This window comes from Pimephales promelas, chromosome 24 (assembly GCF_988280905.1).
Source record: "Pimephales promelas chromosome 24, fPimPro1.hap1.1, whole genome shotgun sequence".
Taxonomy (NCBI): domain Eukaryota; kingdom Metazoa; phylum Chordata; class Actinopteri; order Cypriniformes; family Leuciscidae; genus Pimephales; species Pimephales promelas.
This window is the reverse complement of record NC_142792.1, coordinates 11,517,214-11,533,466: the sequence shown is the minus strand read 5'-3', so window position 1 is coordinate 11,533,466 and position 16,253 is coordinate 11,517,214. Positions and strand designations below refer to the sequence as shown.

The following is a 16,253-nucleotide window of genomic DNA, read 5'->3' as shown; positions in this document are numbered from 1 at the left end:
GTCTATGTTTTATTTTTAATATTAGGGAAAAGACACACATTCATGCGTGACAAAAAAATATGAGGCAAAATCGATTTTTTGTAATTCTGTTAATTACACTGCGCAAATCGGATGAGGAAGGGTTGGCTCTCCAGTCTCCATAGAACCTAAAATATTCATTTTATTTTAGTTTTCGTGTTCGCATTTATGAAAATGTTAAATGTTACAGACGCGAAAAAACAATACAGACGCGACCGCTCTGAACTGGCACTAAAAGGCTGCTTTAAAACTTTTGCATAGTCTGTTGCCTTTAAGAAGTAAAAGCAGACAATACACTGTAATACAACTGTAATACAAGCCTCACTGAACATGTAACGAGTAAAATATTACTGAAAATTGATTAGTAATGCCTTACACTACTACGTTACAGCAAAAAGTAATATGTTACTGTAATGTATTACTTTTGTAATGCGTTACTCCCAACACTGGTTACATCATTGTTTTGCAATCAAAAAGGGCAAATGTCATCAATCTAGCAATTTGCCTCATTCTGCAAGATATATTCATCTTATTCAGTTCTATTAAATCCTGAGCAATTCGTTTCGTAATCTGCATACAGACAATCTGCCACACAGGACGATTGGACCACTTAGCATTAATCGCCTCAGTCTCTCTAATAGAAAACATTGCACAAGCGATTTGTAAATCACATCATCCCTTAACTGCCAGCAAGATTGATGAATGACTCAATCGCAGTGTCCAGGTTGCACAGTTAAAATGGGACTGCAGTCAGCAGTCAGAGAGGTGTATGTACACAGACAGCAGTCATTAATGACTGAAATAGCTGGTCTTGCAAGAGCCATGCATAAGACATTGCCTCCGATAAAGTGTTTAAAAGAATGGTGGTTCACTCAAAATTGACAATTTATGGCCTTCATCTCATTCTGAACCTGCATGAATTGTTTTCCTCTGTGAAATGCAAAACAAGATATTTTGCATTATTATATGGAAGTGTCTATACGAGTGGAATGTGAATGCATCTATATGTTTAACAATAATGTGGAATGCTGTTCACTGTAATATCCATAGAAAAAACAAACAAACATATTCAAGCATTTTTCTGTGACATTAGTATTTACAATCTGTTCCAAAAGGCTAAAAGCAAACCACTAGTGTGTAAAGATGAGGTAGGTTGGAGTGAATATATCATTTCTTTCTGTTATTGATTTGACTGTAGGCCAGAGGGATAGCTACATAGTCCATGCTAGGGGGTCAATGGAAGATTTCAGAGAACAATAGTGTAAAACAAAACAAACCCTCGACATTATTACTTTCATTCTGCTTGCTAAAGAGTGTAGTGTTTCTATTGGTTCCCTCTGTTCGCTGTGGCCTTGCTTGCTTAATGCGGGTTAAGGGCAAGCTGCTTGTGGAGCAATTATAATCTGAAAAATTGAATTGAATTCTGTTCAATGAATTGTGTTTTTTAACTTAAAGCTAACAGTGCTCAGAGCAGAAAAAGACTAGATTTATTACAAAGTAAATATTTTCCACATAATATTTTTAATAATTGTCTTTGACACAGTAGTTCCTTGAATTAGAAACAGTTTGAAAACAATATGTGTAGGCTATATACATTTATAAGCATAGGCCTACTATAGCCGTGCTTAAACATTGTGTTTCATAAATCATGCACAGGACACCCTAGAAAGTCCCAACATTACGTAATGATCTCATTGCATGGATTGCAGTATCTTGGAGTGGCCTCTGCCTGTGATCTGAAGTATTGAATTATTTCGCGGCCATTTTTGAGTTGAGAAATTTGGAGCTCGCTATTGTCAGTAAACATTGCAGCTGAAACGACGACATTCTGAATAGATAACGCCAAAACATGCGTCTTTTCCAAACTACGCGTTTAAAACACATCAGCATTGGAAATGTATCTGCGTCTAGAGTGAAGGAAAGTAACAAAACAGTGAGTGCTGCAGGCTCTGGAGGTTTGTTGAGGCTGAAGTTTTCTTGCACAGGTGTGTCTGGACCAAGTTACCTGCAAAATGTAAAGAGTAATATCGGACATGGATGTATACCGCTGGCTTATAAGCCAAACACAAATGATAACGCTTACAGGAAACATTTTATTCGCGCGTTTTCATCAAAATACACGTATGAGGACGCGTTTGGCCTGGCACGTGACAAACCAGAAAAGTTTTGGAGTGAAGCGGCTCGTGGGATTACTTGGTTTAAACACTGGACCAACACTCTGGATGATACGGATACAGTGTTTCCAAAATGGTAAGTTGTCTACAGTATTAGGGGGTGTTTGTATTACGTTTTTACGGTCAACAGTTCATGGAATTGAACATTGGGTCTCGGGCGTGATACCTGTAAACAAGGGAAAGTTCACCAAAAGACAGCCTCAGTCACAATTCGCTTTCACTGTATGGGAAAAAAATGCTATGAATGAAAGTTCACTCAACATTATTCAAAATAACAGTTCTACCGAAAGAAAGCTTTCGGGAGAAACAAAACACGAGGAAGAGTAAATTATGAATAATGACAATTTACATTTCTTGTGATTGACATTGAATAAATGAGATTGTTTGTAGTTAAAAGATGTCTTAAATTCGGTAGTTTTATATTTATTCATTGATTTTAGTTTTTTTCTCGTACTTTCCGATTTTCAAATATATTTTTTTCTCCATATTAAAGTTTGTAACGCTATGATTCATCTCACAGCTGGTTCATGGCTTATGGTTCCTTCAAAAAGACTTAAAATTCGATTAATTCTATTAGTAATATTTATTGAAATGCATTTTGATTTGTGCATGATGGTAAATAGCATTTTAAACATTTTGGTTAATATTCTTTTAAGCTTTTTAAATTGATAATGGTCAAGGTATCACAACATGAGTATTACTTCAGTTCAACTATTTCTTTAAGAACAACTGTTTCCATTACAGGTTTGTTGGAGGAAAGCTGAATATGTGTTATAATGCTGTCGATCGGCATGTGGAGAATGGAAGAGGTGATCAAGCAGCTGTCATTTATGACAGTCCTGTTACCAACACTAAAGAGGTCATCACATACAGAGAAATGCAGGAGCAGGTAAAAAACAAAGAAGGTGTGGTCACATTAGTGAAATCTCACTGGCAAAAAGGGTCTATTGTCTATCGTCAATAGTGTATTGATGTATGAGCTCACACAGAAGTCACTTTCAAAAGAAGCCGCACACTGCTGATCTATGGAGTGAATTTGCGTGACCAAACTTGAACCCGTGGATAAATCTATATGGGGATATAGATTAAATTTATGGATTTAAATATGGATAATTTAAATATGGATATAAATTTAGCGAAATTCCTGTGCGTGGGTCCCTTGAACTTTGCCCACGAAAAATTCACCGGACACGATCAAATGTTGACCGCACATTAAGTCTTTGAATTCAATAACCTTTTTACTCTTCATAGATGCTGGACCGATTTGCATTCAGTGTACAGTTTCTGTTGTTTTGATGAATTGATATTTTAATATTTCTGACTTGCCTCTAGTTTGTAAATGTAATGTATCCATAAAGTTTAACTTCCATACACCTGTTTGTAGGTGTCCAGGTTGGCGGGGGTTCTGGTGAGGCATGGCGTGAAGATGGGTGATCTGGTGGTGATCTATATGCCTATGGTTCCTCAGGCCATGTTCGCCATGCTGGCATGTGCCCGTATTGGTGCCACCCACAGCCTCATATTTGGAGGATTTGCCTCCAAAGAGCTTTCCGTCCGTATCGACCATGCTAAGGCAAGCCATTGGGTTTTCTTTTTATGAAAATGAATAATAAAAAGCTATTTTTGTAAATGCATATCCCTGCTGAGGTTGCTAAAACCACTTGCAATCTTAAATCATCTTTTTCCCCGCAGCCCAAGTTGCTGGTGACAGCATCATATGGCATCGAGCCAGGCAGAAGAGTGGAGTACATTCCCCTGGTGGAGAAAGCTCTGGAGCTCAGCACTCACAAACCACACAAAGTCCTCATCTACAACCGGCCCAGCATGGTGAGTTACCAAAAACCCCACGGCACCTGGATGCCAGTTTCATTGTCAAACTGGCACAGTTTTTACTGCCTATTAACTGTTAAAAGAGAAGGTAATGCAGTGAGAGTAGTGAATACAAATGCAAATGTGGTCCCCTTTCTAAAAGAGTACCTCTAAATTCAAATCTGTTTAGCTGTACTGTATATTAAAATAGCACTTAAAATATATTAGGAAATCAAATGTTCAAAGCGTTAAGCATTTCAAAACTCTAGCTAAACTCATTTAATTTTTCGTCTTTTGGTGTCTGTTTAAATGAGTTTTCTCATGTTGCCACATCTACAATCAGTATGTTGATTTCACAACGCAGGAAATTGCTTAAGCTTCATCCTGTGTTGTCATGGAAACTGTTTGCAAATAGCTTTTTGATTTTCCAGCGGTTTGGGATGCAGGATGAATCCCGAATGGTTTGTAAAGAACACGTTTTGGAAATCAGTAAAAAAAAAAAAAAAAAAAAAATCTAATTTGAGAGAGAATTTGCCAGCCGCAGAGGTGTATATCCTGTTAGAACTTTAGAAGATTACTCAATAACAGGATCTTATTTACAGAATATTTTGGAATATTCAAAACTACTTGATTAGAATGAAAACACATCCATGCACTGCCGCAACAAATACCAAAACACTGGGTTAACACACTTATCCAACAAAATCAACTGTTACATTTTGATATTTGCCAGCAATGGACACATTGTACAAAAAAAAAAAAAAAAGCACAAAAAAAGAGATTTCTGTAATTAATCATAAAACATGTCTATAAGGCTTAAATAAGTTTTTTTGTGTGTTTCTCACAACTGAATGCGATATGCCTGAAATACAAGTAGGGGAAAAAAGAGGAAGTCATACAGTTTTGAAACGGCATCATGGTGTATAAATCATGGCATAATTAAAAAATGTATGTGAACTATTCCTTTAAGGCACCTGAAACACTGGAAAATAAAGTCTAAATATTAGATGAAAGACAAAAGAACAATTACAAAACAATGATCAAACTAAAATAAAAGCTAACTCAGAATATGAATAAAAATGATACAATTACTTAAATAATATAAAAATAACTGCTGCCTGGTCTTGAGCTAGACTTGTTTCCTAATATCATTCTCTGATCATTCTGAGGAGCATGCTTTAACACCTTTTCCCATTTCTTTCCCATAGGAAAAGGTGTCCATGCGTCCTGACCTGAGTTTGGACTGGGAGGAGGAAATGGCCACTGCCCGCCCTCATGACTGTGTGTCCGTCCCTGCTCATCATCCTCTGTACGTCCTGTACACCTCCGGCACTACTGGCACTCCTAAGGTAAAATATTGTTTATGATAGTACACAGCGATAAGGCACGCAGCTTGTTTTGTGTGGAATAGATCCATGCTGTTTGGTGCTTTGTTTATTGCATATTGTGTTAGCTGGAGACCATGAGCCATACATCTTTATAAACTCTCCTGTTTCACTATAGGACACTACGGAAGCCCTGAACCGCAATGTAAAAATAAGAAATCTAGGACTATTTCGAGATTAAAGTCGAAACAAAAACTATTTCGAGATTAAAGTCGAAACATTTCGAGTGTACGAGAAAACAGTCTTCCGTATAAAAGCTGCGTGTGTGCTTGCCATTGTCTCACATTGCCGCACACACAGGCATTCATAATGTGGCATAGCGAGTGTGTGTGTGCGTTTGTGTCTGTGATTTGTTTCTACAAAAGGAGATTCAACAGGTGCCAATCTGGCTACCATATAGACATTATAATGCGCCAGAATAGACTTTAGCCTATAGGAAAACCAACCCGGAAAACACTTTTCAGACTGGTTGGCGATATCTAGCTTAATGAATGAATGAATGAATGAATGAATGGGGCATTTATATAGTGCTTTCATGTCTACTAGGCCTACACTCAAAGTGCTTTACAATCATATCAGAATTTCTCCTCCACCACTAGTGGTTATTAAATCTGAGGAAATCACAGGATCCGGTCAAATGATTGGACACAGAATGATGCACTTAAAATGTATCCAGAGCATATTTACGGTGAAGAGGGAGAGTGCATTTTTTTTTCACACACATACACACACACACACACACACACACACACACGCACACACACACACACACACACACACACACACACACACACACACACGCACGCTCTGTGGTAGTGGACACGCACTACTATGCATGTACACACTCCTATTATCGTAATGTATTGACTTTATTCTCAAAAACGTTTCGGCTTTAATGTCGAAAGTTTGCGAATCTAATCTCAAAACATTTCAACTTTAATCTTGAAATGCTATTTTTTTTTTTTTACGTTGCGGTTCAGGGCAAAATAAGTAAAAAAGAAACTAAAAATTGAACTCTTATTTTGATGTATCGTGTTTTCTCATTATGTATTTCCAAACTGCAGGCTGTTTTTATTTTTCAAATATGCTATGTCTAATTAAAATGCCTTAAAATCATTTTGATATATTCAGTGTTTTTGATGATCAGCAAAATATCAGCTAAAAATGTTGGGTTATATTTTTGATTCAGCCAGTTTGGTATTTTTTTATTGGGTTATTTTTATTGTTGTTACAATGTTGGGTAGTCTGTGTCGTACCGGTTAAAACTGGATAAATCTGCCAATGGTCATTTGTGGTCTATTCTGAGAGAAAACGTCCTGAAGGGAAACTTCCTGAAAAGAAATTAAGGTTTGTATTACATTGTTTTCCTTAAATATTTTTTTTTTTACTGTAGAAACAGGAAAACCTCTGTTTTCTCACATTATACCTTTTTTGTTCACATGTCCATCACAGCTAACGCCTGCTTGGAACGCTCTCCTTCTACAGACGCAGCATACACCGGATCTACACTCAGAGTAAACAATGTCATGTGCCGTCAAATGGAAGTTTGACCTCCTGCCAAACCTGATACCAGTTTTCTTACCACAGATTCTCTCATCCTGAGATTTTCTAAAATATTTTCAATATGTTTTTGAGTATTTTATGATTGTCAAAGACTGATTTGTCATTGAATAAAAAAATATTTAATATTTTATACTGCCCCTGTTCTAGATATTTAATGATTTTAAATGTATTATTTCAAAAGAGAAACCTTCAATATGAGGTTGTTTGGCATTGCACTGTGCAACAAATTAGGAAAAGGGTTAATGTATAAAACCCAAAATAAAGAACCCAGCATGTGTTCTATGCAATATTTACCCAGAAATAATAGCTATGTCCAATATTTACCCAGAACCCGGGTACCATTTTAAGCAGTGTATTCTTTAACTTCCTACATTTCCCATATTTTAATTCCTACATGATCCCATACTTTATTCTTTTGTTTCACCCCAAGAAAAAAAATAATATTTTGCCAATTTAATATTGTCCAAGAGGCTAATAGCGTCTTGAAATTTGTGTCAGCATGCCTCAGGTGCTTGTCAATCCCTGACAACTCACTTTTATATGTACTTTGACTGAACAAGAAGCAAGTCAGGAGAAAGTGAGTACAAGGAGCACAAGAGGAAGTTACAAGGCCTGAAGGCAGAGGGAACAAATACGGCTCTCCACTGACCCAGTCTTCAGCCAGTGTGAAATATACGGCTCAAGGCAATGCTGCCCTGTACATAAAACACTTGCTAATGGCCCTTGCTTGCTCTCATACACACCCGTCCGATTTATGGATCGAAGTCTGTTTGGCACACTCAGGATCTAACTCAAAATGTGTCTCTCAGTATCAACCCTCAACCTGATTTGAAAATGATTTACTGACTGTAAGGACCAAATGAATTGTAATACATATATTGGTGATTAATTGTGTTTTGTTCATCTCACATGATTATGAAATAAAACATGATTACATGATACATGATTGTCTTGAAGGCTTTGTAAATAAAAAAAGTATTTACATGAATAATAAAAAATTAATAATAATATATCAGTATTAAAGCAGTGGATGTTTTTTGGGACAAAAACGTTACGATAAAACCTGTTGGAAAGCATCTTTTTCAGAGATTTTTGTGTGAGCATATTGGTGAATACCCCAGACCACTCTGTGAGTTTCACATCTTTGTAAACTAAAGTTTAATGCGTTTTAGGTAGGATTGTTCCAGTGAACATATGCAACCACAGAAAGCGAAAATTCTTGGGCCAGCAGCATGTGTCCAAATTTCAATCTTAACCATCCTGTTTCATCAGAAACGATCCTAAAACAGGGCTTTAAGTGTAAAATACTGAACTTGTTCTTTAAGAAAAAAAAATGGGCCTTAACAGTGATGTTTGCTTCCTGTAATTAATGTCTTTCTTTTCTTTCTTCTCTTCAGGGTGTAGTCAGAGATTCAGGAGGATATGCCGTGATGTTAAACTGGACCATGTCTAACGTTTATGGACTGTCTCCTGGTGAGGTACGTCATGATCTGTGATTTTTGCAAGTGGTAATGTCTTGAAGAACTACATTTTTATAAAAAAAAATTAAAGAGGTCATATAATGGTACGTGCACTTTTACAAGTTGATTGTACTGTAATGTGTGTTGTCAGTGCCTGTACACAACCATCATTTAATGATAAAAATCCATCCAGTGCTTTTGTTTTTATCTCCTTATATGTTTTCCCCTGCCTCAAATCGAGCCGTTCGACCGCGTGACATCACACGGTCGCACGCCCCTCCCGCGGTTGTTGATTGACAGCAGACCCGCCCTGAGCGAGCTGTCATCATAGACTATAGTCTGTCATTGTTGATACACTGGAGCAGAATGGCGTCTAAGCGACTGTGTTGTTCTGTTCTTGGGTGCAATAATAAACACAGAAATCATTCTGATGTTCCTAAATTTGAACAGCTGAAGGCGCAGTGGCTGAGTTTTGTTTACGAAGGGAATATTCCCCACGATCAACGTCAATACTTTCTTGTTTGCGCGTATCATTTCTCACCAGACTGCTTTATAAACGATGATCAGTATAAAGCTGGTTTTGCTAAGAAGCTGCGGCTGAAAAAATAATCGGTACCAACTATTAATGTTCCCTCTGCACCTAAAGTTTTATTAATCTTCATATTAATCTTTGCAAATCACGGGAAAAAAGTTTTTCATGACCATTAGTTGTAACGTCAATCTGTCAATGAACTGTATACATCAGTAAACACAGCGTTCGCATCTCACTACTCTACTCTGCCAGTTCATACAAAGATAGATCAAAGTAACATTACGTTAACCAACCATTCAGAAACGTCCTCAAGCCTTGATTGTCGAAATTCTTTGTGGTGCGACTCCGGTTTAAAATGATACGGTTGCACAGATGTGTCCTCAGAGACTCCCGCTGCCATTCTCTCTCCAAAACCTTCAACTGTGGTCAAGGCAACACTCTACGTGCGTTCACGCCCGCAGAACAGAGGGGCGGGGTTTATTATTTAAAGACATATGCACTGAAACGGAGTGCTGAAAGCAAGAGCTGATTTTGACCAGGTAAAATGGTGTTTTCTTAAAATACTAATGAGAATTTTTAATAATAGTATATTACAAAGTTTTCATTTAGACCCTAAACATTCATATTAACTTATACAAAAATGGTATTATATGACCCCTTTAAGAATAAAGATTTGATGTACTTTGAAAACACACTTCCTCCCTGATCTAAAATGAGTGATCATTAAAAAGTAAAATGGGGAAAAACTGTGTAGCATCCCTGCATTCCAATGATATGGGAAGGTCACGTTTACCATTGTTTGCTGGATTTTTGTGGACGTTATACAGCTATTTCAATAGGAATCCACACCATCTGAAATTTAGCATGGGCGCGAAAGACATACATTGCTACACTATTTAAAATAGACAATGGACTTTTTTGCCTGTCCAATGTCATAATGTTACTATTGTGACAGGACTTTCTCATCTGAAGTTTTAGTCTGACCTTGGTTGACCAAAATTATGATAAATGCATGACATGACCCCTTGAAAAAGCTTCTGTCTCACATTGTTTAACCTTCACGTCTCTCTCTGTCAGGTTTGGTGGGCCGCGTCTGACCTTGGCTGGGTGGTGGGCCACTCCTATATCTGCTACGGTCCGCTTCTACACGGCAACACAACTGTGCTCTACGAGGTAAGGGGCATGTGTGTGCAAAAATGAGCAAATTTGAAATGAGTGTGAGTGCTTATAGCATTTGACCCGTGGACCGCTCCAGCTAACAGTCAATTAACTGCTGTTGTGGTTTGCTGGATCCTGACACTCATGCTGAACTGTTGTCCGTACTGTGGATTTTTACAGGCCCTAACATTAATTTCTTGAGGGGAATGAATGCAAGGAAGCAAATTCTAATGCAAATTCCTAATTTGTGCTCAGTTTGACTTTGTTGAGCATTCGATTTGCTGTTGCTTTTGTAAGCTTTTGTACTGGTAACAAAGCAGCTCTTAGTGTATTAAACTAGTTCTCCTCATGAGTCTTAGCTGAGATCGCAGCATGAATATTAAAATCATTTGCACTCGGTGGGAGACGATCATGTGTTTGGTTTTATGTCAAGGTGAATTCAGCACTGGCATCTCTGCTGATTAGATGTGTTGTTTCGCTCCACATGAGAAAATGGGAGATGCTCACAGAATTTATTAGTCTGCTGTAATGGAAGTTTGATTTCAATAGATCTCTCATACAATGTTAATGTCCAGGGCTGTGTTGGTGGCAATTGTTCTACTATCAACCCAGACCAAAAAAGCACTCAGGCTGTTTTAAGTAATGTCTTTTGTAATTATGCTCATTTATGATCTTATTGGGTTTATACTATCAACTAATGCACAACTAATGCAACATGCCAAACCTGATCTGATTTATTCAGTAGTGGTGGTGATTGCTAAGAAAACAGGTTTCAAACTTTTTAACGCCAATGACCCCAAATATAATCACCCCCTTGGTAGGGACCCTGTTTGTAATATATTTGCAAGAAAAGTAGTGTAATATTGTTGAGATTTAGGTTGTCATTGTACAAGACTAAAGCTGAAATAAATTTTATAAAGTAATATCTGGGATTATCTGAAGTTGATCAAAATAGTTGATTAACGTTTAAACAAGGACAAGAACGGGTATTGTTCAAAATTCATTTATAACTTTGATGAAAGGTTTTGATCCACTTCAAATGTTGACTAGTGTATATCTTTACTTCCAAATAATATGAATCATTCAGATTTATTTGTGTAGTGCATATCGCAATACATTTTTTCTCTGTCTAATTTTTTTCTAATTTTTATTTTTAATTTTTTTTTTAATCTCCAATTTGCACTAGTAAGATCGTATTGATGTAATTGGTTCACCCAAAAAAACAACAAAACAAAACTGGCTGTTTTGCTAGTAAGTAACCATCCAGATCACACTAATAATTACCTATCAGTGCCCTATCAATAACGAAGGAACCCCCTAAGACCACGTAGCAATGAACTGAAAACCCCTCAGTACTTTAGCAACCGCAAAGTAAAGACCTGGAAAAACCCGTCTTTGAGCAAACATCACTCACTTCAAAATATTGGATCATTTATATTAATATTAAAAGTGGGGTAAACAAAAGGAACATTAAACGCCTGCCAATTGCTGATTGAAGCTGACGTGTAACAGATGCAGATCCTTCTTTTGAACATTGTAAATCAAGGAAAAACCTTGTTCTTGTTCTTGCTCAGTTAAACAATTATTCATGGGCAGCTGATGATTTTCCCCCACTTTACTTTCTTTCTTTGGAATCAATCAGCCGTAGGTAGACCTGTACTTTTTTTTCTATAACAACACCTACATGTCACAATGATTATTAGTTATCTATGTTCAAAGCTTGTCTAAGAAAAATCTCATCATTTAGAAATTGATTGCCATTTTTTTTTCTCACTAAAATGCAAACGAACGCTGTTCTAGAAACAAGATGAGTGTGCAATCCGTTTGATTTGTTGTAATATGAAGTCATCGTTTATCTCTAAGAGTATTCTCTCTGAGCAGCATGGCAGAAACATGAATATTTGAACAGCTCAGTGTTGTGCAGAGCTACTTGTGTGTGCAATCTCTCTGCAACAATATTATTCCGTTCCTTTGCCATACGTTTTGGCCATCTGCCACCCAGGCACCTTTTCAAACCACTCTCCATTTCAAACACATCCTTGATTTTATATTCACTCCCCAACCGCAGCAAATGCCCCATACTGTTCCAGTCTGACACTGGGAGACTTGTACAGTTCAAAAGTGTTTGGAAAATTGTTGTACTTGCAACAGATGGGTGTGCAAAATATTAAACTTTAGCAACTTCAGTAGGAAATAAAATTGGATTTTTTTTCAAAAGACTCTAATTCAGTAATTTTGTTGGGGTTTTTAATTGGAAATCTTCAGTCATTTTGTTGATTTTTTTTAACATAATATTGAACCATTTTCTCATGTCTCTGAAGACATTGGCCTCATTTATGCATTCAGATGCTCTAAGCAGTTGCTGTTTCCGCAGGGTAAACCTGTGGGGACTCCGGACCCTGGGGCCTTTTTCCGTGTGATGTCTGAGCACGGAACAGCCTCTATGTTTACCGCTCCCACTGCTATCAGAGCCATTCGCCAACATGACCCTCAGGCAGAACACGGGAAGCAGTACCCACTCAGCAGGTAAACTCAAATCTGTTCATTTAATGGCCCACGACATGTAACATCTTAAGTGAGGCATCTGCAAACAAGTTTGTTTTATTTTTGTATCAGTGGCAACTACAGGAAACACGGCTTCCCCTAAAATGTAATGAAATGTTTATGTGCAGTATATTCAAGTAATCTCTTTCTCTATGTATTTACAATGGTCCCAAAAACGTTTTTTGGACACTTATGTCACACAGATAAATATTTGAATATTAATGCATTAGATACAAAGCATCAAACCAGTTGGCAAATAATGCTGGTTTCCTCAGAGGTAACAGTACTTTTCTGAGACACTTTTTAACTTCATTTTAACACTGAACAAGTAGGGCGTTTTTTCATAGATGCAAGTCAGTCCCCCTCATAGTGGTCCAATCTAACGTAGAAACTAGTGCAGAAATCAGTTTACGACAGGGTTCATGTAGGGATGTCCCGAGACCACTTTTTCACTTCCGATACCGATGCCGCAGCTTTGGCTTTTGCCGATACCGATATAAATCCGATATTTTTATTTTATTCTTAAACTAATAAAAAATATAACACTTATCTCAATTAGCCCCTTAAAATATACCTCCAGTATATAGTCCACAACAACAGTTGATTATGAAAGATTGCCACCCTTTATTCAAACAGTACAAAAAAATTAAAAAAATATATATAAATAAAAGAAAATACAGGTACTTCAGTACTTAAAGCTAGCTAGCTACCAACAGGTTTAAAGTTAAAACGATTTAAACAGCAGTATTCTACATTGTAAATACCAGTACAGTTTTTTTGTAAATCAATTAGAATTTCCATAACTGTGTGTTGAACTAATTATCACTCTTGTGTGCGTTAAACACTATCTACTTAATACAGATAGCTTAATTATAAAGATAAAGAACAAATCCCCAAAATATATGACCATAATCTATGACAAAAATGCTATTATAAACTAGATTAGTGAATAATACACAGTGTTTCCTCTAGGATTTTTCCAAGCTGTGGGGGCAGGCCCATTTCCCCGGTGGGGGGGCCTTGTCTCCCCAAAGTATTATAATCGATCATGCGCATCCCGTGTGCAGAATGATGCACTTGAAGCAACACCAAGTCACAGCAAGCAATGCTTCACATTGAAAAGAACATAGCGAAGGGATTATATCTATAATATGCTTAGTAGGGCTGGACGATTTGGGGAAAAAGTCATATTGCCATTGCAATTACTGAGGTCAATATTGCAATTGTGATATGCGATTCCGATATAATAAAATGGTTTCATGAGTCCAACTTGCTTGGTTCTAAAGTAAAATGCACACACAGATTAGTGATCATTCTGTGTATTAATGTTTATTTCTCAACTCAAACTACAGACAACAACTAAATGATTGATAACACCTATAATGATCAATAAATCATCAACCAAACCATCATTACAGTGAAAGCTATCAACTTTTTAAAAAAAATTATTAGGCTAACAAAAAAAATTAACAACTTTTAAATTAAGTGAACTTCAAACAATCCCCACATAAACCCATAATAAAAACCATATTTACCTGTGCCCTTCCTGTCTTAACAGGTAGGATACAGAAATTGAATAAAGTTATCAAACAGTCTGTGCTGCATGAATTATAAATTATATATAGAATAATCCTTATTAAAGCTACAAAAGTTCTTTAGTCAAGATCAGTGAGTAATTTTCTAATTTCCCTTTGTTCTTTTAACTTGACTGACAGAACGCTTTATTCGCTGCTGGCGCTTTAAGAGCACCCGTTGCCGAGACGCGGATCTCACATGCGTCTCATAGCACAACTCTTTTCGTCCTTAAGACTTTTCTTACGTTATGAAGATACTCGACAAAACGACATTTTGGCATAATTGTGTGTGTTATTGTTCGTTCAAGCTCGAAAGAGAACTGTATTCTGGCACGCGTCAGTGCATGCGCATTATGGCGCGCGTCTTTCTGCGAGTCTCATTTAGGGCATTCACAGGCAGCTTTTCAGTTCTTGTCGTGCAAAATGCGAAATGGCATTTGCACGAATAAGAGCAGGATCGTGTAACACTAGTCAAAGGATGACAAAAAAGAAGAGATGCTGCGTTAATAGCCCTAATTTGTTTATTTCATATAAAATCGCGTCATTTTGCGTTATATAATTGCATAATGCATAGGTTTGAGATCGCTATTACGATTGCGATATGATTAATCGTGCAGCACTAATGCTTAGTATTCTATAGTTTTTTTGAGCCTTTTCTTTTAACAGTTTTAAATTTCAGTGCGCATGAAGAACAATAGCACTCTCTCGACTCCATGCTGTAATCTTACTTAAAGGGATTGTGAAAGGTATGGGCAATAAACTCCACTCCAGCAAGATAAAGTCATTTTATGAAAACCATAGACCTTTATGCTTTATCTACAAATGAAGTAATAATGGGAATATTGACCTTGAAGAGAGTGTCGTCGTGTCGCAAACGAACGCGACGCGCTGTGTGAATTCTGAATGGAGAATGACGAGGCCGCCTGAGGCGAGATGACTTTCCGTTAACTTTAACTTAGCGACTAAAATTACACATTATGCAATGACTTTAGAAGTCTTGGAATATAGGGTGAAAACTTGATTGTGCTTTACAAAGTTTTTTATGCCTTTAGTGGGGCTTAACAAAATAACATAATACTATGCAGAATATCGGACGTCACTGAGAAGCTGTAGCCGTGGCGGGAGGATTTTATGTGTGGCGGCCCGCCACGGGAGAATGAATGTAGAGGAAACACTGATACATATTGCTCTTTGTATTGTTGTAAAATACATTCATGAAAAACAAGATAACAAAAATGAAAAAGATAATTATTTTAGATATAGCCAAGGCTACTATAAAATTGACACATGTTTTAAGTGTATTGCACAGCTATTTAATGAGGCAGCAACATTAATAATTATTAATGTTAATAAGCTTTAATTGCGTCACTGCATTATTAAATATAATTAAATGATATTAAGTATCTATCTATGCAATAGTTTATTGAGTCTTTTCTTTAAACAGTTTTAAATTTCAGTTACTGTGCCCGTGAAGAACACTTATAGTGCTCAGACTCTAGTGTTGTGATCTAACCGACAGCGTCCGACACCCGGTAGAGAGTAACATGATTGAGTTACAGCAATAAAGTCCTGCAATGTACAGTTGTTTTATGTGAAAACATAGAGCTTTATCTACAGATCAAGTAAAATAATATTAACATTGAATCATCTTGAAGATGGTTTCATCATTGACTGTAACCGAACGCGACGCGCTGTCTGAACACTGAGAGACAATGACTGACAGCCGCGAGAGGGAAAAGTTTACGTGATCTTGAATTTAATGACTTAAATATTAATTTTTCTCACGTAATGTCTTCAGGACACTTATAATAGAGTGCACGAAAACGTTATGATACTTTAGAATATTTTTGTGCCTTTTGTGGGGCTTAACAATAACACATAATAGTATACGCACAATATCGGATTTGGATCGGCCTCGTCTGATCGATACCCGATCCCCGCAAAAATGGCAGTATCGAAGTCGATACCGATCCTGAGTATCGGATCGGGACATCCCAAGGTTCATGCGTGATTCATGAAACATTCGTATGCCGCAA

General features: G+C 37.0%; 1 protein-coding gene across 1 annotated transcript in view; it reads left to right on the top strand.

Moving 5' to 3' along the window:
* Positions 1-1,722: 1,722 nt before the first annotated feature.
* acss3 (acyl-CoA synthetase short chain family member 3) overlaps positions 1,723-16,253 on the top strand; it is a 68,724-nt gene continuing 54,193 nt past the window's right edge. The window contains exons 1-8 of the mRNA XM_089126622.1: positions 1,723-2,268; positions 2,937-3,081; positions 3,577-3,765; positions 3,885-4,019; positions 5,210-5,350; positions 8,347-8,427; positions 10,019-10,114; positions 12,474-12,625. Coding sequence (XP_088982748.1) covers positions 1,868-2,268; positions 2,937-3,081; positions 3,577-3,765; positions 3,885-4,019; positions 5,210-5,350; positions 8,347-8,427; positions 10,019-10,114; positions 12,474-12,625 — 1,340 coding nt within the window. The 5' untranslated portion in view covers positions 1,723-1,867. The remainder of the gene's footprint in view (positions 2,269-2,936; positions 3,082-3,576; positions 3,766-3,884; positions 4,020-5,209; positions 5,351-8,346; positions 8,428-10,018; positions 10,115-12,473; positions 12,626-16,253) is intronic.